This window comes from Phyllobates terribilis, unplaced genomic scaffold (assembly GCF_046119375.1).
Source record: "Phyllobates terribilis strain yellow unplaced genomic scaffold, ASM4611937v1 Scaffold_10__3_contigs__length_209671492, whole genome shotgun sequence".
NCBI lineage: Eukaryota > Metazoa > Chordata > Amphibia > Anura > Dendrobatidae > Phyllobates > Phyllobates terribilis.
The window spans coordinates 70,245,155-70,272,033 of record NW_027362770.1 but is presented as its reverse complement, the minus strand read 5'-3'; the positions used below and the strand labels follow the sequence as shown (position 1 = coordinate 70,272,033).

Sequence of the window (26,879 nt, the reverse complement as noted above, 5' to 3'; positions counted from 1 at the left end):
GCCCCCATAGTGTCCGGATATCGCGAGAGCCCGATATCTATATAAGACGTTGCCTGCCCCGCGCCTGTTCTCATTAGACCGTCCATTGTGGTACGTCGGCGTGCGGCGCTCCAGGAACAGTGATGGAAGACAGCATGGATATGGACAACATGGCGCCCCTGCGCCCACAGAACTTCCTTTTCGGTATTCCGTTAGACTCTAGCTTCAGCTTCTTTGTATTCCGCTTAATGTACTCATCATGGCCGCCGGATGTGGCTGCACACATGTGTGGGGTGGTGGCATGTGGGCTATAGGCCGGTAACGGCAGCGGGAGGGCGGCGGTAAGTGGTGTTCGCTGGCGTGAGAAGGCGCCATGTGTGTACCACGTGTTAGGAGCCCCGAGTCCGCAGCACGGCGGTATGTGGCGTGTGGCTGCTGTGCTCCGGTGGGGGAGTCAGGGGGCCCCTCTAGACCACGTGAGCCGCCGCCCCCATCTCCCGCTGCCCCTGTATTACCTTTAATGTTTCTTGTTAGAAGCCTCCGTTAAGATGTGGCCTGCAGGGTTCCTGAGACGGCTTTACAACGGCGCACTGTAGAGGGAGCCTGGCCGTGACTGCAGCCGGTGTGCTTCCCGCCAGCGCTGTGCCTATGGGAGTTCAGCAGGCGGCTATAGGGACAGATGTGACTAGCATGTGCAGCCCTGCCGGCTTCTCTCCGCTTTGTGGTGACTGTCCCATATGTGTTCATGGGGAGTAAACCTGTGGGCCAGCTGGACTAGCCATGAACTGCTCCCAATAGTCCTCAGCTGGAGCCGCACTGGACTAGCCACAGACTGCTCCCAATAGTCCCTGGCTGGCTCTTCAGTGTCCAGGTGGTTCAGTGTAAATGAGACCTGACTGATCCTTTAACCAGGCTGTGAGTAATATTCTTGATTTGGGCAGCATGGATCTAGCGAGAAGTTCCCCTTAAAGGATTTGCCCACTGCTGACAAGCCCTTGTTAAAGGTAACCTGTTACCAGTTTGAGCCACTCTACGAATGCCACCACTTTTATCTGCTCCTGTGCTGCGTTCCACTAAAGTGTATATTGCCTCCTGACTCCTCCTGTATACATCCAAAAATAAATTTCACCCGAGCTGTTTAAATGAAGATGGTCCTGCCCAATGGGCGTCCTCTCTGCAGCGTCTGTGCCTCCTCGCTGTCCTCCAGCTTTGTCGTCCTGCGTCAGCCACATAGCGCGGAGTAATGTTGCGCCTACGCATGGATAACTCCATATGCGTCATCCACATCACTCAGGGCTGAAGGACGGCGATTAGGATCAGACGGATACCCCAGCGATGACTCGCCACCCAATTATCTTCATTTGAATATAGCAGAGAAATTCAGATATTTTGGGGGCATATAGGGACAGGTGTATCTAGGTTTTCCAACACCCAGGGCAAGTATTCAGTTTATCGCCCCCCTTCCCTCAAGCACCTATGCTGCTCTCCCTAATTCTCTCAAAGTTCAGTGAAAACTGAGGGAAGTTTGTCATGTGACTAAGTATGAAAATCGCATGTGAGTGAAGTGGCCGTGTGATAACTGCTAGAACCTAGCTAACTTCCCCCATAATCTGAACTTTGCACCTCTGTCTCAAAGACTTCTCTCGTGCTGCACCAGTTCTCTGGAATGCACTACTCCAGGTGATCCGACTGATGCCTAGCCCCCATGTCTTCAAGTGTGCTTTAAAAACCCATCGCTTTAAACAAGCCTACAACCTTTACTACTCATTAAATTAACTTTCCCCTGTTCCTTCCTTCTAAATATTACTCAGAATCTGTTCCCTACTCTTCATCTGTCTCCCACACCCTCTATACACAAGAAAACTGCACTCTGTACTTGATTATTGCACTTAAACATACTGGCTGATGACCGGATTATGCAGCTTTATATGAAAATCCCTATTTATTATAATTACCAGATCTGAAATAACAAGCACTTTTCACCTATTGTGTCCACCCATTTCCTTGTAGAATGTAAGCTTGTGAGCAGGGACCACATTTGTAATTTAACTGTTTAAACTTTATCACCTTGTATTGAATTTATTGTCTGTACATGTCCCCGCTTAATTGTAAAGTGCTGCGGAATATGTTGGCGCTATATAAATGAAAAATTATTATTAACCTGCAAGCAGAGGTGAATCCTGACAGTGAGTATATTACACACTGTTAGGAATGGCTACAGGTCTGTATTTTAGAGTTAAAGGGCTTGTCCAGATCTGAGATAAAATTCTTTGACTGCAAGCTTCTGAATTCTCACACCGCACTGCACACTTTTAGGATTATCCCTTGCTGATGGCAAGAGTGATAGTCATGATGTGAGCACAAGTATGTGATTTGTATACACATTCTGATTAGACTTGTCCAGCCTCGCTCAATTAATTTTCATTGTGTGAGGCCATGCATGTTTAGTCAGCACGGGACCACATGTATGCAAATCACTGGCACCAGAGAATCATGACAGCTATTTAATCTTGTCTAGACTCCATGATGAGTTTTCACATCCACCGCTAGTCTCTGCTGACTTCTCTCTTCTCCAGTCTTCTGCAGCACATCCCCACACGATGCCCTTATAGATAGCAGTGTCATACTGCTTCTGAATAAAAATATCTGTCCTATGCTGAGCCCCTGAATAAATAATTGCTCCTCACTATATCCCCTGCACAAAATGACTCCCACATTGTCCCTCTTATGGTACATGCCCTCCACACTGCCCTCTTTTCTATACAGGACCCCCTTCACTGTGTCCCCCTATAGAGCCCAGTCTCTACTGAGCCACTTCATCACACTCCCCTTTTTGGTACACTGTCCCCTTTTGCTGCACCCCACACCAGGGCTGTGGCGTTGGTAAGCCAAACCTCCGACTCCTCAATTTCCATGACTCCGACTCCCTCATACATGGCTCATGTTTAAGGGATAAATTTACTGTAGCTCAGATTCATCTCAGCTAAAAGTGTAGACCCTTAGATCAGGAATAGGACAGACATTTATAGGACATTTCATAACTTTCCCAAATTCTTATGAAAAAATATTCCCCACAAACCGCATTGAACTACTGTACCCAATTTATTAGATATTTTAGGAGTTGGTCCATTTTATACCGATTCCGACTCCACCAAAATGGACACACTCGACAGCCCTGCCCACACTACTCAGTCTAGTGTGCCACTCACATTTTTCTGCCACTGTACTGTCTCCTCACACTATTCCCCTCATTAATCTCTTCACACATTTCCCCCCTCCCTCCTCATACGGTCTCATCACATCCCTCCGCTAACCATATTGTCTCCTCACATATTTACCCCCTCGCTCTCTGTACTGCCTACCCGCACATCTCCTGACTCCCCATACTGTCTGCACAAATCACCCTCGCTCCCTATACTGTGTCTGCATACATTCTTCCCCTCCCGCCTCATACTGTCTGCACCCATCCCTCCACTCACCATACTGTTTGCACCCATCCGCTCCCCATTCTGTCTGCATATATGCCTGCCTCACTCCTCATACTGTGCTCGTGCCCATCCCCCCACTCTCCATACTGTCTGCACCAATGCCCCCTCATACTGTTTCCTCATAAATGCCCCCCATCTCCTCTCTTGCTCCTCATACTATGCTCAAATTTCTCCTGCTTCCCCCTTCCCATAGTGTCTGCACCCATCCCTTTCTCGTTCCCCAAATAGTGTCCTCAAATCTTATTTCCCTCACCCCCAAACTGTGTCCTCAAATCCTATTTGGCTGCTGGTGTTGCCCTGACCCTGCCTTTAGGACTTTAATCGTACTTGTGTCTGAGACTCGAGTACAATTGATCACTGGGAGCTGGCGCGCTGCACCTTCTGAGGTTTGATAGCCGGCTCAGAGAACTGCCAGCTCCCAGTCCGTCAGGGCAGCAAAATGCAGCCGCTGGGGAGACACCTTGGACCACCACATTTGGCATCGCGACGGCTGCCCGTTACCCTGGCAGATGTCCCACCTGCACCCCTAAGATACACCTCTGTATGGGAAGGGGTGGGGGGGTCAGGATACAATATACACTTTCGTGGAATTCAATTCTGGAGCAGATAAAGGTGTTGGCATTAGTTTGACTCAAAAACTGGTGCTAGGTTCCCTTTAAATACGGTTACCTAAAATAACAGCTCATGTGCCATTCTAGCGATTGTTGGTGCCGGCTTAGCCATAGCTCACATTCTTCGATCGCCGGTTCCTCGCCTGACATCCAAGGAAGGTCAGCGCTGCAGCCAATCATTAGCAGCTGCTAATGTTGAGAGGTGAAGACCTTATGTACCCTAAAATAGTGTCAAATGAGTTTGTCATGCAAAAAACCCAAGTCCCTGCATCAATGTAAAAATAAGTTTTGGGTCTCAGAAAATGGTGACACAAACCAGTCAATTTTTTTCTTACAAATTTCTTAATTATAAGAGTCTGGTTTGTCTGATACATCTACAGAGCGGAGGCTTCTTTTCCACTCCACTCTTGACAGGGTGGGACTTCTGCATCTTTCTGACTGACAGCCAGATACCCGCCCTGTGAACGGAGTGGAAAATAAACTTCTGCTCTGTCAACGTGATGTCTGCAGAGGCAGCTGAATATCCGGCAACAGCTATCTGTGGCCACTTTGTGCCGGCAAAAAAAATGCAACAGGCAGGTAAGTAGCAACTACTTGCCTCTTTGTGAAAAGCAAAAAATGTGCCTAAGCAGGAAGTCTCAGATAACATCTAAAAAGGTATTTAAGAAGATATCAATTGTTGAAAAATAACAATTTTGTGAAGACCCATTCCCTTAGTGTGATAGTTGTTTGCTGCGTTTAGAGGCAAATGGTGGCTGTGTTCTACCTCTGAGTACAAACGCTGTTTCACCAACATGTTTGCTTTGTAGGATGTGAACTGAAGGCAGACAAAAAGGAGTATGCATTTAAAGTGGATGATAACGAAAGTGAGCATCAGTTGTCATTAAGGACGGTAAGTATGGGATGATTGCCTTCAAGCTCTTTAAATTTGTAATGTAATAAAAGTATATAGACAGTGCAAGATGTGAATGGGTTAATATGTAGTTGTGTAAAATGTTTGATTCACTAATGTAAAGCAACATTTGATAGATTTTGATGCAGGTACTATATGGACATAGAGCTGGTGAGTAGCGTTTCTGCAAATTGGCTTCGTTGTTGAATGCAGTTATTTGTGCTAAAAATAAATCTGTTTAATTTTTGATCACATGGTACAGGTTTTTACCCTTAATCTTGACTGTTATTGCTAACGGTTTATAAAAGGGTGGACTGAAACACAAATGGGCTTTTAGAATGAAAATGTATTTATTTAATGCCATATTTTGTGTGTGTGGGGGGGTTTAACTACTTTTCTTTTGATGACTTTAAGAATCCCAGTGCATGCTGGGATACTAAAATGAAGAGTCATCAGGGGGCAGAGGCTGCTGTCACTGCCGCAGCATCTTCCTTACCCTGAAATAAAGAGTCATTGGTGATCTTTGTTTCAGGGGCTTGGCTAGTCCCTGCTCCACTGAGTATGTCTCCTACTTGTCATGGAACTGAAAAAAATAATGGAGAACCACAAGCCCTTCTGTGAAATCGACAAACGTTTCCATGATAAATAAAAACTGTTAACGCCCTCTGTACCAATGACTTATTACGTCACAGTGGGTGTATGTAGCAGGCTCAGAAGTTGAGCCCATTTCACACAAGGCAGATGCCCCATGTATTACACATCCAGTATCTCCTATCATCACTAATACAATGCTTTAGTATTGCAGCATATAGTATAAGTGATTGGATGATTGCAGGTTTAAAGGATTATTCCCATCTCCAAGATCCTATCCCAATATGTAATAGGTGTAGTAATAGCTAATACCTCCAATTAGAAATGTACTATAGTATTTTTGATTCGCTATCTCTTACCTCATGTGCAGGCATCGCAGGACCTTAGGTATCCATGGTTACGACCACTAGCAGCTAACTAACTGATTTTCTCTATCGCTTCATTGGGGGACACAGGACCATGGGTGTATGCTGCTGTCGCTAGGAGGTTGACACTAGGCAAAAAAAGGAAAATGGCTCCTCCTCCGCAGTATGCACCTGCCTACAGGCACCAAGCTCACCAGTTTAAGCTTAGTGTCTGTAGGAGGTAGACCTGGATCTTCACAGATACAACCCTGTTGTGTTTATTAACCTTTTGTTTTTTCTCTTTCAGATACAGCTCTTCAGGCTAACAGGGAACACTGCGTCCCCTGTTAACCCACAAGCAACCGAGAGAGCAGTGTGGCTACCCCCACATCGCCCACTCTCAGACCCGCTGGGCAGAACTTATCCCCTGTCACCTTAGGATGTCTCAGGGTGATTTCGGTGGCCAGTCCTAGCCTGTTCCCCACCCCAGCCCCATCCTCGGAGCGGCCTGGGAGGGAGACGGTGGTCCCTGCTAGTGACCTTCCCCCAGTTTTCTGGGGTTGACACCGTCTCCTGCACTGTCCAGGACCGGACAGTGCGGGAAGGAGGAAAAGCCAGGATCCCCCCCTATCCAGGAGGGCATCCTGAGACCATTTTCAGAAGGGGAGAGGACGAGACGACAGCCGCACCCGCTAAGAGAGGTATTTCCCACTGTCTCTTAGCTGTAGGTCCCAGTCCCCCGGCGTTACCTGCCCTCCTCCCCCCTCCCCCTCTCAACAAACATGGCACTTAACAGCGCTTCCCTGGGCCACTTCCCCCTTCTTCTCCCATTATGCGCGGCAGATATGCCGCGCTTTTCTCCGTCTGGGGAGCGTGTCCGGTGGGCGATCCCCCTCCGACGGCTATACGCCCCCTGCTATTTGTCCAACCAGGGCTGAGGAGCATAGTGACGCTTCCGTCACGCCCTCGAGCCTTCCGCGGACCTATCAACGGGGGGTCTTTCAAGCACGCCCCCCTTTCCATCCGCCTATCGGAGCCTCGACGTGCCCAATCATCAGGGCAGCGTCCTCTGCTCCTTCCCCTACACCGACGCCATCACTCTGCCACACGCAGCTCCCTACTCCGTCGGCACCTGACCGTGACCCGCTCCAGCCGCACCTTCGGAGCCTTTCAAGGGGACACGGGACCGCTTCTCTGCAGGATCGGGTAGGCTCTGTCCTGACATGACCCACACCCTTTCCTGACCACAGGCGTCCTCCTCTGTATTATCCCTGGCCTGACACACATGCCCAAACCCAGGCAGCTCTCAGTCCTTCCCTCTTACACTGTCACATACTACGCCTGTACTCTTTGCGGTACTAAGTGGCCCGCTGGTCTCACTACAGCCTTCTGCTCGACCTGCAAACCTCCCGCCTTGCTGGCACCCCAGGATCCCCCCGCCGCCCAGGACAAAGGAACTCCCTCCCCTCCGGAGTGGGCTGTTGCTATGTCCCAGTCTGTCTCTGACCTCACCAAGCTTTCTCAATCTCTGGTGCAGGTCTTAGAACGCTTGCCTATGTTATCCACGGCCACCTGTGCTCCGAACGTCTCCACAGACGATTCACAAGCACCCCTGCCCCCTCCTCACAGGGGCAGATTGACGGCACGTTCTCAGAAACTGATTCACACAAGCTCATCCTCCAGCTCTCGAGACTCCCAAGATGCTCCCTGCGTCTCACACCTCTTCCCCGGAGGTCGCCCTGGGATCTAACTCTGCATCGGATTCAGACTCTGGTTCCGTCTCTGACCAGTATTCAAGGATCCAGGACATGATTGACAGCCTTATTATGGCAGTCAATCAGACTCTGCATGTTAGAGAAGACGAGACCCATTCTCAGGACTACTCAGTTCCGTTAAAAAAAATTAAGCGCCCCGCACGCACTTTTTCTAACCATGCTGAATTTGACAGTGTTTTTCAGAAGCAGTGGGAGCATCCAGAAAAGCTCTTTACAGGAAAGAAACAGTTAAACATCCTATACCCCTTTAACCGTGACCTTGTCAGCAAATGGACGGAGTCCCCATTTGTGGATCCTCCCGTCTCTCGCCTTTCGGCCAAGACGGTGCGGTCTCTTCCGTACGGTTCCTCCCTTAAGGATACCACGGATAGACAGGTTGAGGCCCTCACTAAGTCAGCCTTTGAGGCCGCGGGCACCTCCCTTTGCCTCAACTTGGGTATCAAAAGCGGTGTCCGCATGGGCCAAACAGCTCAGACAGGGCATCCTAACAGGGGCCTCCCCGGACGATCTGGCCGACTTAGCAGATCAAATCAGCCACACAGGGAAATATCTACTTACGGCGTCCCTCGACTCCGCTGCATGCTCAGCCTGGGTTTGCAGCAATCTCGTTGCCTTACGTAGAATTCTTTGGCTTAAGGCCTGGAATGCCGACCCGGCTTCCAAAAGATCTCTAACTAATCTTCCTTTTCAAGGCTCCAGGCTGTTTGGATCCAAGCTAGACCAGATCATCTCTGATGCTACTGGGGGTAAGAGCATTCCAAGTCCTCTGGATCACGATCCAAGAGGTTTTCCTCAGCATGACGGGTCACTCCCACCTGGGACCTCTCCCAGGGTGGGCGGCCGTCTCCTTCTGTTCCCAGATTCTTGGCAATAGAGGATGCCTGGGTCAAGGAGTTTACTTCCAGCTACAAGATAGAGTTCAACTCCAGCCCACGATCACGTTTTCTCAGGTCCCGCCCCCCTCAACCATCTCTGCTTCCCGGTTTCCTTCAAGCCATCGCCTCCCTTCTGCGCTCAGGAGTCATAGTCCCGGTTCCCTTTCAGGAAAGGTTTTCCGGTTTTTACTCAAACCTCTTTGTCGTCCCAAAAAAGGACGGCTCACTGCGTCCGATTCTGGACCTCAAACTGCTAAACCGACATGTACGCATCCGAGAGTTCAGGATGGAGTCCCTCAGGTCGGTAATAGCCTCGATGGAAACCGAGGAATATCTATGTTCAGTGGACATTCAGGATGCGTACCTTCACATCCCAATCTGCGCATCACATCAGAAGTTCCTTCGCTTTTACTTCAGGAACGCGCATTACCAGTTCACTGCCCTCCCCTTCTGCCTCGCCACAGCCCCGAGGGTTTTCACGAAGGTCATGGCGACAGTTATGGCCATTCTTCGAACAAGGGGAATTGTAATCATCCCCTACCTCGACAACCTGTTAATTAAAGGCCCCACGTTCAGGGACTGTCTCCAGTCTCCAGATCACCTTGAACACACTCTCTCTGCTAGGCTGGCTGATCAACACAGACAAATCCTACCTAGTCCCATCCCAACGCTTAACCTTCTTAGGGATGCAGTTCGACACGACTCGTGCCCGGGTCCTCCTTCCGAGGGAAAAGAAACTCTCTACGGCAGGGGATCCACATCCTCTCCGACCCAAGTCCACACTCCCTTCGCCTATGCATGAGTGTCCTGGGAAAAATGGTAGCAGCCATGTAGGCAGTTCCGTTTGCCCAGTTCCATACCCGGCCCCTTCAACTAGCCCTTCTCTCAGCTTGGGACAAGAATCCGTCATCTCTAGATCGACGCATCAGGTTACCTCGTCAAGTAAGACGGTCGCTAACTTGGTGGTCCCGCCCTTTTTCCTTCAGACCTGGGAGATCATTCCTTCCGCTTCGCTGGCAGGTGGTCACGAACGATGCCAGTCTCATCGGTTGGGGGGCAGTTTTTCTGCAACACGCGGTCCAGGGCCGGTGGAGTCCCCACGAAGTCTTCCTACCCATCAACATTCTGGAGATGAGGGAGATTTACATGGCGTTGCGTCACTGGCTGAAGATCCTGGCAGGGTTCCCAGTCCGTGTACAATCGGACAATGCCACGGCCGTGGCATACATAAACAATCGGGGAGGAACGTGCAGCAAGCCTGTTTTAAAAGAGGTGGCAAGACTGCTTCTTTGGGCCTAGAAGATCTGAGCAGTCCACATTCCAGGGGTCGACAATTGGGTGGCCGACTTCCTCAGCAGGGCCTCGCCTCAGGAGAACGGTCTCTCCATCCCGAGGTTTCACCAAATCTGCTTACGGTGGGGCACGCCGGACGTCGACCTCATGGCGTCCCGCTTAAACCACAAGGTTCCGTCCTTTGTAGCTCTGTCCCGCGATCCGCTAGCAATCGCCCAGGACGCGCTAGTCATGTCATGGTCACAGTTCCAACTGCCATATCTCTTTCCACCTCTACCTTTGATCCCTCGAGTCATTAAAAAGATCAAGACAGTTCTCCTAGTAGCCCCAGATTGGCCCAGACGCAGCTGGTACGCAGATCTGATAAATCTGCTCGTCGACTGCCCCTGGAGACTACCAGACCATCCGGACCTCCTCTCTCAGCGTCCTATTCTTCATCAGAGTTCTCGTCCTCTGAATTTAATGGTATGGCCGTTGAGGCCGCGGTGTTGAAGAGGGCGGGCTTTACTGATAATGTCATTCAGACCCTAATTAACGCCAGAAAACACGCTACCTTGCGCATATACCACAGAACTTGGAGAGACTTTTTTCGTCACTGTGAACAGGATCAGCTGGCTCCTATGTCTTTTTCTTTGCCAGTCATTTTGGCTTTTCTTCAGGCTGGCCTAGAGGCGGGACTCTCTCTCAACACTCTCAAAGGCCAAGTTTCGGCCTTGTCCATTCTATTCCAACGTAACTTAGCTAGCCGTCATCAGGTCAAGACGTTTCTACAAGGGGTGGCCCACCTGGCGCCTCCCTATCTGCCTCCAGTGCAACCATGGGACCTTAATATGGTCCTAAGCGTCCTACAACAGTCTCCGTTTGAACCCATTCAGGACATTCCAGCCGCTCTTCTTTCCTGGAAGGTGGCTTTTCTGGTGGCTGTTACCTCTATTAGGAGGGTTGCAGAACTCGCGGCCCTCTCTTGTCGGTCCCTTTTTCTGGTATTCCATCAAGACAAAGTAGTGCTCAGGCCGGTGCCTTCCTTTTTGCCAAAGGTGGTTTCCGCTTTTCACAATAATGAGGACCTTGTTTTGCCTTCCTTTTGCCCGACTCCAGTGCATCCACGGGAGAAGTCCCTGCACAAACTGGACCTGGTCAGAGCTCTACGTGTGTACCTTTCTAGAACGGCCTCCCTTCTGCGCTTGGATGCCTTTTTGTCATCCCTGAGGGGCATCACAAGGGTCTTCCTGCTTCCAAGTCAACCATCGCCCGTTGGATACGTTCGACCATTTTGGAGGCATATCGCATCTCTGACAAACCTCCCCCTCCCGGAGTAAGGGTTCTCTCCACCAGGGCGGTGGGGGCCTCTTGGGCGGTCCGCCATCAGGCTTCGGCCTCTCAAATCTGTAAAGCCGCAACGTGGTCTTCGCTCCACACCTTTTCAAGGTTTTACAAGGTCCACACTTATTCTTCGGCTGATGCCAGTCTTGGATGGAAGGTCCTGCAGGCGGCAGCTGCCGCAGTCTGACCTAGTCTGTGACTATCTTCTGTTCTCCCACCCAGGGGACTGCTTTGGGACGTCCCATGGTCCTGTGTCCCCCAATGAAGGGATAGAGGGATTTTTGGTACTCACCGTAAAATCTTTCTTGGAGCCTTCATTGGGGGACACAGCACCCTCCCTGATTTTGGGCATATGTCCAGTTGGCCCTGTTGGGCATCTCATTCAGTTTTCACGGTTGTGCCCCGTTGGGCATTACATAGTTGGTTAGTTTGTTCTTCTCCTTCTGCTCTAGCCACTAACTGGTGAGCTTGGTGCCTGTAGGCAGGTGCATACTGCGGAGGAGGAGCTATTTTCCTTTTTTTGCCTAGTGTCCACCTCCTAGCGACAGCAGCATACACCATGGTCCTGTGTCCCCCAATGAAGGCTCCAAGAAAGATTTTACGGTGAGTACCAAAAATCCCTCTTTATCAGTGGACGTAACCGTGGATACCTAAGGTCCTGCAATGCCTGCACATGAGGTAAGAGATGGCGAATCAAAAATACTATACTACATTTCTAATTGGAGGTATTTGCTAATATTATTACTACACCTACTACATATTGGGATAGGATCTTGGAGATGGAAATACCCCTTTTAAGTCTCCAACCGAGACTAAAAAATAAAATGGAAACATTTTTGAAAGCTAAAAAAAAATATGGAGGTGAAATCACCTCCTTTATTTTCCCTTTTCAAAAATAAAGAAAATTTAAAAAATACATACCTTATTTGGCACACTGGATCATCAGACGCACCCCAAATTTTAAGGCGTAATTTTTTTTTTTATTATTGTATGAAATGAAGTTCTGTCTTATAGTCTGAATTTAGCTTACTGGGGGGACAGTTGAGAGTGGAGCATGGTCACGGGAGGCTGGGGCGCTGCTGCAGGAAGCTGGCAGTGGCAGGAGTGGGTTGATGCTGCTGGCCCTGGGCTGGGAGGAGGGAGTGTCCTGGTAGTGGGCTTCAAGAAAATGTCAGCTGTGCAGGCAGGAGTGGCGTTCCTGCTCTGCACATTGCTCTCCCGGCCTTCAGGAAAATAGCTGCAGGCGGCGGTTCATGTGCACATTTAAATCACAATCTCCTATGAAAGCTGGCCATGAGCCGACGTTCACAGGAAGATCGTGATGACAGGCACGTGGGTCTTCAGCTGACCCCCGGCTGACATGACAACCCATCAGATGCACTTCCTGTCTGCACGTGTTTAAATGCCACTGTGATTGACAGTGGCATTTAACAGGTTTACAGCCACGGGTGGATTTCTGATCTGCCTGCGGCTGTTAAAGGTACTTTATGGCTAAATAAATCAGTCATCAAGTGCAGGGAAACATGCAGGCTGAGCATGAGCCTGTATCAAAGGCAGGGACACGAACGATGATTTAAATGTCATCGGTCATGAAGGGGTTAAAATATAGATTCCTGAAGAACCACTTGAGTGGAGTGGTGATTGATCTTGCATACCTCCACTCCATTCATTCTTATTACGACTGCCAGAGATCAGCAAGTGCAGTGTTTAGCTGCTCTTCAGCAGCAGTGTGCATGATCAATCACGCCATTCACAGTTCTTTTCAGAGCCTCTGTTCTCTGCATTGGTGGAGGTCCTGTAATGTACACAGTGTAACAAATGTGGAACTAACATACTCTATTTGCCTTGGTTTTTGTTTCAGGTTAGCTTAGGTGCTGGCACTAAAGATGAACTACATATTGTTGAGGCAGAAGGAATGAACTATGAAGGAAAACAGTTGAAGATTGTTCTTGCGTCCCTGAGACCATCTGTCCAGCCAACAGTGGGTATTGATGTATAAAGAGGGTCTGGTCATTAAAGTGTATATATTTTTTAAACTACATTTGTATATTTAATAACATCCTATCTTAAATTTTCTGCTATTTTTCAGAAAATGCCAAGTGGGTGTCAATGTTCTGGTTAGTGCTAGGAAACTAGTTTTGAGAGCCCAGTTTTCCAGCTACTAATCTGCTGGGCCATATGATTGTCAAAACAATTCAGAATCTAATTAATACTAGATAATTGCATTAGAATTTGTGCTTATTTTAGATAATTTTGGTAAATGCAGAGAAAATCTTTCATGGTACCAGTTAAAGGCATTCTGTAATTGTTTTGCAATTACATATTTGAATGGGAGTAGGTGTCACTGACACAAAGCCCTAGGATTAGTAGTGAAGAGGTGTTGGCCAGACTCCCTCATTACTAAACCTGTAAGTAAAGAGTTAAATAAACACTGAGAATGAAACACATTATTTGAAATAAAGCACATTCTTTAAAGGGGTTTTCCCATGAACTGTAATGTCTGTGTACTCTTTTGCTTCCTCCCCTGCCCAGGAGATGTGGTATGTTCCGTACACGGTCAGACACAGACAATATTTAAAATGAACTTTTGTTTGTGGGAAAGCCCCTTTAATCATTTAAATTAACCAATATACTCACCCCAGGTCTGCAAATTTCTGCAATCAAATACTCAATGTTCACACACAGCCTGACGGTATAGTTAACGCCCACCTGATGGAATATGTGGTTTACTGAGCACAATCCTGCTGTCAGGTGGGTGACATTACACTGATTAATATGACACCTTGCTTGATGAAGTCTGTCCTGTGGTTCTTGTGTAATCTTTACTTTCAGTTTGGCGATGATATGCTCATGCTCCGAGGTGGCCTGTGGGGGGCGCTCTATGTGGTGCTCTGCTTATGTATTCCGATGTCTGGCTTCTGACAGGTCACTGTGCCTTCAGGGAGCTACCTCCTATTTTAAATACTGCATGTGTAGTTGTGGTACAAATCCTAAAATTTACATGCAGCAAAATGGCCCCACACATGCGCAGTAGCCTCTCTCGTTTGCCGATAGATGCTACTGCGCAAGCACGGCTGTCGGCGCCATATTGCTGCAGCCAATTTTTTTCCTCCAGCAAAATGACGCGTGCGCAGTAGTATCTCTCGCTTGGTGATAGATGCTACTGCGCTGTTAGCGTCGCCATTTTGATGGAGGAAAAAGAAATTTGCCTTCGGCAATATTGCACCGCCGGCCGCGCTTGCGCAGTAGCATCTATCTGCAAATGAGATGCTACTGCGCATGTGTGGGTGGAGGGGCCATTTTGCTGCATGCAAATTTCAGGATTTGTACCACAATTGCACATGCAGTATTTAAAATAGGAGGCAGGTCAGTGAAGGCACAGTGACCTGTCAGAAGCCAGACATAAAAATACATAAGCAGAGCACCAGATAGAGCCCCCCCCATTCCCACAGGCTGCCCCGAAGCATGTGTATGTCGTCTCAAAACTGAAAATAAAGATTATAAAAGAACCACAGGACAGATTTCATAAACCCAGGTATCATTTTACTCAGTGTAACGGCGCCCACTTGACAGTGTATGTAGTTTACTGAGCACAATCCTGCTGACGGGCGTGCTTTAAACACTGCTCCTTTAACTTATTGCAGATGTTAACTTCTCTATTGCTGTACAGGAGCAATCATCATATTACAGTACTTGCTCCTGCACTGAAGACTAGGTAAGAGCTACAAGCAGCAGGACATTGCCTGCTCAAGACCTTTGAGAACAGTGGATTAGTGAACTTGTATAATTGAGGATCATTATTTAATCTGTTGATGGACTAAGCCTACAGTGAAGTCATAATAATTTGTATTTTTGTGTTTTAGGTTTCTCTTGGCGGATTTGAAATTACACCCCCTGTGACTTTGCGGCTGAAGTCTGGATCCGGTCCTGTATATATCAGTGGGCAGCATCTTGTTGGTATGTAGCTTTCAGTATTTTTTCCTCCTTTGGACGGAAGGGTATGACATTTTAATTAACAAATCACATGTTATCTATCACTTGTATGAAAAGTAAGAGTTATCACTGGAATTTAGTCTAAAATGCTGACTTCAGAAAATAATCATTTGGCAAAACTTTAAAGATTAAAAGTTATGAAAAAGTACCCTTTTTTTTTTCCACTGGGCATCAACTGTTGTGATCCTAAAAACTGGGGTTCTTAAGAGTCACTTGTGAATGGAAGCAGTGGTTGATCAGGCGCTCTGCCACTCCTCCATTCATTTTAAATGGGACGGTCGAAATAGCCGAATATTGCTCTTGGTCCAGCTTCAACTCTCCCTTAAAAATTAAGCAGAGTTTGAGACGGTGGTCGACCATGCACTTCACACTGGGCTTGGTTCTCTGGATCGGCAGTCCCAGGAGTTGGACCCCCAGCGACTATGTAGGGTATAATTTTCAAATTTGTGAATACCCCTTTAATCTTTTATTTTATTCTTTAATCGGGACGAATTGGCAATTTATAACAATCAAACTTGCACAATTGTGCAACAGGAGACAAACCATTTATTGTTCTAAACGTCACATTCTTTTGGATTAGTTCTGTAGACAATGCTTTTCTTTGAATTTAGCACTTTATATTTTCAGCATTAGAAGACTTGGGCTCATCAGATGAGGACGATGATGAAGAGGAGGAAGAAAACACAGAAGTGGCAAAGAATATGAAAAGGCCTGCTGCTTTACCATCTAAGGTCCAACAGGTATGGTAGAGTTCAATTTTTATTCACCCTTGTATTCTATTGTGCTTGTACAAAACCTAACCACCGGTTTGATTTAAATAGAAAAAGATAAAGTTGGATGAAGAGGATGAAGATGATGACGACGATGAGGACGATGAGGATGAAGATGATGACGATGATGATGACGATGATGAGTAAGTTTCAGAATTCCTAGAAGGTGCTTGGCATATTTATTTGTAGTGTTAGCTTATGTTCAATCTTAACTACCTGCATCTAATGTTTTATTGACTGCTCATAGCCCGCCAATTGTTTAGGATCGACCCTGTAAGCAATGTAGTATTGTGGATAATCACCAAAATATAGTTGGCATACGCCATGTATCCGCTTGTACCGTCAAAAAATATTCAGATTAGTTTATATTTACGTAGGATTTACTGGGGGAGAAACTTGTGAAATGGGTCGTCATTTGACATACTATACACTGATACACAAATCCTACAAGACACCAGTTTACTGCAGTATCATAATCTTTTTTTTTTTTCTTTGCAATTTATGGTAAGTTGGATGCAAATGTATTGTTATAAGTTTGGTTCAATGTTTTTGTTCTACTCTAAGGCTAAGTGCCCACAAAGCAGAAATGCTGTGGATTTTTCCTGAGCGTTTCTGCATCTCCCTGGCAGAAAAAACGCATGCGGATTGTACATGCGTTTTCCTGCCAGGGACATGCGGATGTGAAGCGTTCTTCACATGCATTTCCGCATGCGGGTTGACAAGCGCTTTCCAAGTGATTTTAGCACTTGGAAAAGTGCTTGACAACTTGGTCACACTATATAAATTCATGAAAACGGTATGGATTTATATAGTGTGACCAAGTTACGATGCTGCAAAATGTAGATGAACAGTAAAAAAAAAAAGCATAAATGTTGAAAAATAAAAAAAACATTATACTCCCCTTCCGATGGCCCCCGGTCTCTCCACTACGGTGCGTCCGGTGACTGGGGGCTCGCGGTGCTCTAAAAAGGACCTTCCATGACTTCATGTAGTCATGTGACAGGTCATGCGACTGCCGACGTCAGCCGTTGCGTGACCTGTCACATGACTAAATTATGTCATGGAAGGTCCTTTTACACCACCGCGAGCAGCCGAAGAGCCAGCAGCGCCACCGGGAGCAGACAGGGGGCCATCAGGAGTAAGCATATGTTTATTTTATTTTAATTCTTTAACTACAGGTACTATGGTACCTGGGTTTGGAGGAGAGTCTCCCCTTCTCCAGACTCGAGTATCCATCCGTGCATTGAATCGCATAATAGCCGCATGTGTACGTGTAGTCATGCGGATGTTATGCGGTCCAATGCAAGTCAATGGCAGCGATTCCGCAAAATGGTAGTGCTGCGGATTTTTCCACAATGATAATCCACAGCAGAAATTTCTGCAGCATTATCATTGGGGAACATGGCAGACAACTTAAGCGTTTTTAATGCGTTTTTACGGCGGAAATGGCGCCACGGAAACGCATTAAATCTGCATTGTGGGCACACAGCCTTAACACTTAGGATATCATATGACTTGTTTTCTAACACTCCCAAATGTCAGTATAAAAAAAAAAACTTGCACCCATTAAAAAAATGGATCAACAAATATATTTAACCCCTTCGCAACCCTGGGATTTTCCGCTTTTTTTAACATTTTTTTTTTTTTATTGCTCCCCTTCTTCCCAGAGCCATAGCGTTTTTATTTTTTGGGCAATATGGTCATGTGAGGGCTTATTTTTTGTGGGACGAGTTGTACTTTTGAACGACATTACTGGTTTTACCATATTTTGTACAGGAAAAAAATTCCAAGTGCGGTGAAATTGCAAAAAAAGTGCAATACCACAGATGTGTTTTTTTTTTAATTGTTTTACCACGTTCACTGAATGCTAAAACTGACCTGCCATTCTTATTTTCCAGGTCATTACGAGTTTGTAGACACCAAACATGTATAGGTTCTTTATTTAAGTGGTGAAAAAAAAATTCTAAAGTTTGATTAAAAAAAGCCATTTTCCAAGATCTGTAACGTCTCCATTTTTCGGGATCTGGGGCTAGGTGAGGGCTTATTTTTTGCGCGCCGAGCTGAAGTTTTTATTGATACCATTTTGGATTAGATCCAATGTTTTGATCACCCGTTATTTCATTTTATTGCAATGTTGCGGCGACCAAAAACATAATTCTGGCGTTTAGAATTTTTTTGCTCGTTACGCAGTTTACCGATCGGATTAATTTTGATTGGGTGATTCTGAACGCGGTGATACCAAATGTGTTTTTTTTAAAAATTTTGAATGGGGCGAAAGGGGGGGTGATTTAAACTTTTATATTTTCTTAATTTTTTTAATATTTTTAAACATTTTTTTTTCACTTTTTGCTTGCTTCAATAGTCTCCATAGGAGAGTAGAAGCAGCACTTGTCTGATCTCCTCTGCTACATAGAGGTGATGAGCAGATCACCTCTATGTAGCCGAAATCCTCCTGTGCTATGAGCGCCGACCATTAGGTAAAAAGTGATGCGAATATGCCAGTGATCTTAAGTGCTAGGGTGATAGATGGGGATAAAAAAAAAACGCTGAATAAGACAGGGGTAAATGGTCAATTAAGACCTTTTATTAGAAAACCTTGTATAATCCACAACGCGTTTTGACAGCATGCAGGCAGTCTTCATCAGGTGATACAAGGGGGTAGGCTTGGAAAGTTTAAAAAGGGTCCAAGAGAAACTGATTGGACCATCAATTAATGACATAAAAACAAGACAATTAACCCCTTATATTAAGATTAAAAGCAGATAAAAGACTTCAACATTTAAACAACCTAATCAAATAACCCTAAATAATAACCACAAATTTATAACCTATAGGTCAAGGGGATATACTAAAATGACTGACCTTGGAATAGGTTACAGGTTTTAATAATGTGCTTGCTTTGAGGTGCACTACTTAGTATTTGAGTGCATCATAGTGATAACTACAGCCTGCACCCTTCTACCTTTCCGCCATAATTCAGTGACCTGCTGTATTTTACCATACTGCTATTCATTTGAAATAAAGGGTTTTTTTTATGTGATAAAATGTATTTGTGTTTAAGGGATGAGGAGGAAGATGAAGAAACACCAGTTAAAAAGGTATTTACAATTTATATGGAATTTAACATAAAATAATTTTTTGCCATGGGACTGCTGAGAACTTAATGTGTATCATGCACCTTTACTTTTGACAGATTTCATATAAAATTAAGGTGAAAATCTAAAATGAATAAAAGAATGGCATTAATGTCGAGCACTGCTATAGAATTAAAATGGCTGCCTTTTTACACTAACAAACTTGTCTGAGCATGTGCAGTAGGGAGCTCCGCTGCGACCTAGGGATGCATTGTACCATATTTTCACACTATCTGTAGCCCGCAGCAGCCACTTGCCAGCGTTCAGAAAGACAAGGTGGGTGGAAGTGGGTAGGTCCTTGCCTCAGTACCTGTCTCCAGTATTGGATCCGAATATCCTCTGGAAGCCATCTTCCTAAACATGAAGGGAGCAAGCATCCTACTGCACAAGCTAACAGGCACCCGTCCTATTAACATGATCAGGCAGGTTTCCAGACCAGCAGCAGACATTATATTGATTACCTCCCAAGACAAAACAAGTGATTTGCATATTAGAAAGTATTTAGGAATTAAATTTGACATTCTTTTAGTTATTTTTCTTTTGATCTTGTCAAAACTTTCTAAGATATAACATTTATTGCTTTGATGTGGTTCAGAATGAATGAGATAAAATGGGGTCACAGGTCATTGAGGTTCCCCACCCCTCCTTTACATTGATAGTAAGCTCCTCATTGGAACTGCCATACATTGCTCAGTCCTGCACTGTCAATGCAGACCAGGCTGGATATAGATTCATCCAAATTTATTTATTTTTTTACCTTCCTTGCAACACGCTTCAACTAAAACTGTGCTTGGCACTTCCATTAAAGCTGTACTATGGCATAGAAATAAGCTCTAGTTCCCTCTTACCTGGTTTAATAGCTGTGGGGAAGCAATCAGGCAAGATCCATGCTGCCCTCACTGTGGGGTAGCCTAGTGCAACAGAGCAACAAGTGCATTGTCACTATTAAAGGGAATCTGTCACAAGATTTTTGCTATAGAATGTGAAGGCAGCATAAAGCAAGAAAGCTTGATTCCACAGATGCATCACTTACTGGGCCGCTTGGTGTAGTTTTCATAGAATCTGATTTAACTGATAACTGAGCCTTTTTAATATTATAAACTTAAAATATTTGTTTACAGCCTGCTCCAGTAACAAAAGTAAAATCTGCTCAAAAGTCAAGTCACAATGGGAAGGCTTCTGAACCGTCCACTCCTGCCAAATCTCCTAAAGTAAGTTGTTTGGTTTGAGCTCGCTTGCCATAGACTGAAGGCAAATTTATTAAAATGGATTTGTAACCAGATTTCGCGATAGAAGCCATATACATTACTAGATAGTCTTGATGACTGATGAGGCTGTGGGCTTACTTGCAAGGTTCATGGCAGATTGCTAACAATATTAAAATTAATCCCGCAGTTGATCCATACATTGCATTGATTCCAAACTTGGATGTCACACTTTCTAAGATTTTTTCATCATTATGGCCGTGTGATGGCTGTTTTTTTTTTATGTGGGACGGGTTGTATTTTTTGACCACACCAAAAAAATTCAAAGTGCAATGAAATTTCAAAAAAGTGCAATTCCACAATTTTTTTTGACCTTGTCCACTAAATGCTAAAACTGACCTGCCATTATTATTCTCCAGGTCAGTACAAGTTTGCAGATACAAAAGATAACTTATTTTTTAAGTGGTGAGAAGAAATTCCAAAGTTTGTAAAAATAAAATAATGGCGCCATTTTCCAAGACCCGTAGCGTCTCCATTTCTCGGGATCTGGGGCTGGATGATGGCTTATTTTTTGTGTTCTGATCTGACGTTTTTAATACCATTTTGGGGTAGATATGTTTGTTTGCCTGTTGTTGCAATGTTGCGACGCCCCAAAAAATTAACTGCAGTTTTAAATTTTTTTTTCTTGTTACGCCTTTTACCGATCGGATTAAGTTTTATATTTTGATCGGATGTTTCTGAACTTAATACCAAATGTGTATATAATTTTTTTTTATAATTTTGAATGGGGCAAAAGGGATGGTTGGAACTTTTTTTTTTAAGTTTTCTACTTTTTACTTAAATAGTCAACTTGAAGCTGCGATCTTCTGATGAAAATAATCCGCTATAAATGCCGGCAATGGGTTGTCATGCCAAACCATCGGCGACCCGCTATCATGTGACAGGGGCGCTGATGAGTGGAATTGTGACGTACTTCCGGTCATGTTAAATGCCGCTGTCAGATTGACAGCGGCATTTAACATGTCGTCAGCCGCGGGTGGATTTTTTTTATTCTACCCGTGGCTGTTGGGGACACATGACAGCTGATCAAATCTGCTGTCATGTGCCGGAAAAGATGCGGGTTCAGCGCCGGAGCCTGCATCCAAGGGTGATGCACTACCTAGGTCGTACCTGGAAGTCATGGGTTGTGAAGGGGTTAAACATTTCTCGAACAGGAGACAGTGCACTCTGGTTTCTCCTACACCTCAGGCAATATACCCACTCATCCTACAGAAAGCACCATCCTGAGACTCCTATTCAGTCTCGTGATGAATAGATCACTGCCCAGTTTGTCCCTCCTACCAATCCTCCCACTTCACCTAGTGTGCTGTCCTGAGACTTTAGCAGTTTGGGCCAGGAGGTGTCCTGTACATGGTCGGTGTACTGTAAGGAAACCATGAGCAATGTAACTTATTGTAAGGTAACCTATCTCTCTAGCCAGAAGGGATGTGCTGGGCATTCCTGTAAGCTCCTAATCACCACGGCTTCTGCTCTTCCTCCCTCTGTACACATTAAATGTCCTTCACAACTGGCCCCATGACTGAACCATTCAGAGCGCCCTGCTGGCTCAGTCCTTCCTCCTGTATGCAGAGCTTTGCTTTGAGCCTGTCAGACAGGTAATCTTTGTATTGTGCTTAAAATGGAGTGTGGCAGAAAGGACCTGCAGGTGACATCACATGTGACAGCTCAGAATCAGAGCAGAATTTTAACAGTAAGTAAATTTGACTTTTCAGTGGCATTATAAAGTTTTAGGCTGTGTGCCCACGATCCGGAGCCGCTACGGGTTTGACGCTGTGGACTTATACAGCATCAAATCTGCAGCGGCCAGATGTTGCGGCATAGTGGATGGGATTTGTAGAAATCCCATGTCCACTATGCATCTGCGGCACACCCGTGGAAACTGACATGCGGTGCGTCTTTCCAGACTGCAGCATGTCCATTTCTCCAGTAGGTCTGCATGTGGGCTTTCCCCATAGACCTAATCACTATGGGGAAGGTCTGCATGTGAAAAAAAAAAATGGTGCCGCTCATTTGCATAGATATGAGGAAGCCACCGACAGCTCTTCCTCAGCGTCTTTGCCGCAGGCCCGGACACATTGTGGACACTCATCCTTAATCTGAGACCCCCAAAACCCTTTCAAGTATGGCCAGTTGTATATGCCCCCATGCTGTGATGGGTGTGTGACACAGACAGCAGGGTACTGTGCTTGGCCACCAGTCAATACCAAAGACCATGCCTAGAGCAGCTTGGAGCTGGTTTAACCAGCCACTTATGTCAGAACACAATTCTAGCAAATGGTGGGAGTCCCAGTGATAACTCGTACCAATCTAATAGTCACCAAGCCAGTGAATAAATAATTTTTGTAGATTGGTATAACATTGCAGGCAAACCTGTCTCTCCCCAAAAAAAGGCCCAATTCAGTCCTGTGATCAGAGTACAGACCTTGATAACCTGGCCGTGTGTTTCCTGACTTGTAATCGACAGCCATATGTGCATCTGAAGCAGGAGACAATATCTGGTCCTTGCAACACGGATGTGAGAATTCATCCTAATAAAATGGTAGTAAATTCTTACTTGGTTTGGTTTAATTAGTTAGGTGCACTAGTTCTAGATTCTGTGTTTTGCTTATTTCTGTAGACATTACCAGTATTTAACGAATTGTTCACTTTTACTTTTTAGACACCAGAACAAAAAGGGAAACAAGAAGGCAAGCAACAATCTCCGAAGACACCCAAAACTCCCCTTACTTTTGATGAGATGAAGGCAAAAATTCAGGCTACATATGACAAGGTACACTGCGTCTACATTATCTCTGTAGTCCACGTTATCAGTTTTAATGTGAAATCCAGGTATAGATATCGCTAGTGTGCTTCATTGCTAGTCAAGTCACAACAGCATTTATCACTGTAATCAACGTTTTTTACTTTTGTGAAGACTTCTGCACTAAAAATACTAGGTGAAGCGATGTGCTAGATCCTTGGCTAAACCCATGCTGTAGTAATGTTTCTAAATTCTGCCCCTATTCAGGCAAGGTGCAGGTAGCGTCCCCAGCAGGCAAGAAGATAAAAGCTCTTCTAGAGTTATAATTACATGAGTAATTTCTGCTGCTGTTATGTGAATGAGACTTTAAAAAATATCTATGCTAAATGCTATATTCATTTATGAAGCTAATCTCTTGGCTGCAGAAACTTCTACACTGATAAATGCTTTACATTCTGCATAAACACTACGTGATGCTTCTACATGGTCTATTGGACTTGGCAGCACATAGCCATAAACTCATCAATTTGTCATCGGTCTCTGAGAACTAGTGCAATGATTCTATTGTTGGAATCTCTTACCGCCATGAAATTCACTTTTATTGGAAAATCAGATATCCTGATTTAATGTATGGATAGCTCAAGTTTCAGGGATTGTCCAGCCATAAACTCTTGGATGCTGGTTAGGGTCATACCACATGCTGTCTGGCTGCATGTGTCCAAAAATCCACCAACAATCAAGCCCAATTTCTGCATGTTTTGGTTTCAAAATCTTGCTGCTGGTTAGGCTAAAAAAGCAGCTAAAGCTTTGGATGCGTGCAGCCAGACACAGTGAATGGTATCATTTACTTTTATTTATTTTACTCACTTAGCTCCATTAATTCCACAGCACTGTACAGACATTATCACTGTCCCCATTGGAGCTCACAATCTACATTCCCGATCAGTATGTCTTTGTAGTGTGGGAGGAAACCGGAAAACCCAGAGGAAACCCACGCAAACACGGGGAGAACATACAAACTCCTTCCATATATTGTCCTTGGTGGGATTTGAACCCAGGACCCCAGAGCTCCAAGGCTGCAGTACTAACCACTGACCCACTGTGCTGGCCATCTTTAAAATGCAAAAAAATTAATAACTTTTTTATAATTTTGTTCAACATAGTTGAGAAGCTTTGAAAATCACTTTAAGGGATTTGTCTTCATGCATGTAAAAAAGTTTCCAAACCCTGCTTTCCACAAACTAATTGCCTGCTTTAAGCTGCATTGATGCAAGAACATGCTCATTTGGAGTACAAGTGATGGCAATGAAAGTAAACTCCTCTTTCCTCCAGTGTTGTGATTATCAGAACAATGTTATTAACCCCTTAATGACCTTGGGTCTTTCTGTTTTTGTGTTTTTCATTTTTTGCTCCCCTTGTTCCCAGAGCCAGAACTTTTTTAATTTTCGTTCAATATGGCCATGTGAGGGCTTATTTTTTGCGGGACGAGTTGTTCTTTTAAACGGCATCACTGGTTTTACTATATTGTGTTCTGGAAATTGGGGGAAAAAATTCCAAGTGCGGTGAAACTCCAAAAAAAAATGCAATTCCAGAGTTGTTTTTTTGGGTCCTTTTTTTACCACGTTCACTGATTGCTAAAACTGACCTGCCATCATTATTCTCCAGGTCATTACGAGTTCGTAGACACCAAACATGTATAGGATCTTTTTTTATTTAAGTGGTGAAAAAAATCCAAAGTTTGCTTAAACAAAGTGTCTCCATTTTCCGAGACCCGTAGCGTCTCCATTTTTCGGGATCTGGGGCTGGGTGAGGGCTTGTTTTTTGCACGCTGAGCTGATGTTTTTACTGATAGCATTTTGGGGTAGATCTGATCGCCCGTTATTGCATTTTATTGCAATGTTGCGGCGACCAAAAAAACGTAATTCTGGCGTTTAGAATTTTTTTCTCGTTACGCCATTTACTGATCGGATTAATTATTTTTTTTTTATATTGATCGGGCGATTCTGAACGCGGCGATACCAAATAGGTGTATGTGGTGTTTTTTTTTATATATTTTATTTTGAATGGGGCGAAAGGGGGGTGATTCAAACTTTTTCTTTTTTATTTTAATATTTTTAAACTTTTTTTTTACACTTTCTGCTTGCTTTAATAGACTAGAAGCAGCAGTTGTCTGATTGCTTCTACTGCATACAAGCGATGAGCAGATCGCTTGTATGCAGGAGAAATGCTCACTTGCTATGAGCGCTGACCACTAGGTGGCGCTCATAGCAATTGAGACATGACAACCACAGGCGTCTGCTGCTGACTCTGGGTTGTCATGCCCACCCATTGGTGACCCGCGATCACGTGATGGTGGTCACTGATGGGCGGGGCTTAGGACACGCTTCCCGGAAGCGCGAGTTAACGGGAAGCGCGAGTTAAATGCCGCTGTCAGAGATTGACAGCGACATTTAACATGTTAACAGCCGCGGGTGGATCGCGATTCCATCCGCAGCTGTTGCGGGCACATCTCAGCTGTAATAATCAGCTGACATGTGCTCCGTTCAGTGCGGTCTCACCGCCGGAGCCCCCGCTGAACCGGCCTTCCCGACCTGGTGCGTATTACTGACCAGGTCGGAAAGGGGTTAAGCTCAGCTGCGCACCTGTTCACATTGCTGTGCGGCTGCACTAACCCACAACATGGTCTCCTTACAATCCAGTAAAAGAAATGTTTGTAATGTGTCAGACCCTCACTCCCCACTCACTGTATAATGTAATGAGGGTTTAATTTGCTTCCACAAGGACCTTTATGTATCATAGGAGGGATGGGATAAAGTGAAAACGGGGTTCTTTTAGAAGTTACACTATTAAGTGGGCAGTAAATTTGTCAAGTCTTCTGCAGAAGATTGTTCTGATGAGCAGAATGCCCAGAAGCCGGGTGCTGAGCCTTTCACTTCCAGCATCTGTACTCCAATTGAGTATGTTTAATACAGTGCAGCTGAATGGTGGATAGACGGGGAAAGCAGGAGTGTGGGAGCTATTTACATGGAATATTTTTATAGGTATGGAGACAAATCCCCTAATACTGATTTGCAAAGTTCCACAACTTTACATGCTAAACAGTACTACTAAAGAACCTTGCTGATCTCCCAGCGGCTCTGGGTCAGATCTTTTGGTCCCTGCTGGCCTCTTCCTCCTTCAGGAAGGACAACCCAGCATTGATGAGACAGCTGCAGCCAATCAGTCAATTTGTCATTACTAAAGCAGGAAGTAGATTGGCAGGTGACTAGTTAATGATGGAATCTTAGCAATGGTGGATCTGTAAGGAGTGTGACTGTTTTTAAACATTCTAAGCTATTCTACTAAATGTCTAGGCAACCACTACCGATGAGTAACTTGTCTCTAATTTGTTCCTCTTTAGGGTGTTTCTCTTCCAAAAGCCGAAGCAAAGTTTACAAACTATGTGAAGAATTGCTTCAGAACTGACAATAAGAAGGTGAGGCACCAGGAATATTTCAATCCCATTATGGAACAAGCAATTTTCTACACTTTATTTTGGGATCTGTTTGTTCATGAAAATTAATTCTCCTGTGTTAATTTTTTTCTCTTGCAGGTGATTGATGATCTCTGGAATTGGAGAAAGACTCTGAAAGAGATAAAATAACTTGATTTATTCCAGTTTTGTTACCCTTCTAATTTTATACTGCTAGTTATTTTTCTTTTTTGTCTGGAATGGTTTTCACCTGTTTTGTACACCCCAATATTCTGTCAAAGTCAAGCTATCCTAATGTAAATGTTAAATAAAAATGATTTTACTTGAGAATTCA

The 26,879-nt window shown here is 45.1% G+C and overlaps 1 protein-coding gene across 1 annotated transcript; it reads left to right on the top strand.

The window, feature by feature from the left end:
- On the top strand, positions 1–26,879 carry NPM1 (nucleophosmin 1). The gene is made up of 11 exons (XM_073649570.1): positions 1–183; positions 4,888–4,970; positions 13,033–13,152; positions 15,035–15,128; positions 15,792–15,904; positions 15,986–16,077; positions 18,996–19,032; positions 20,190–20,279; positions 22,993–23,103; positions 26,474–26,548; positions 26,666–26,879. The coding sequence occupies exons 1-11, from the start codon at positions 123–125 to the stop codon at positions 26,714–26,716; spliced, it is 927 nt and encodes a 308-aa protein (XP_073505671.1). The 5' UTR covers positions 1–122; the 3' UTR covers positions 26,717–26,879.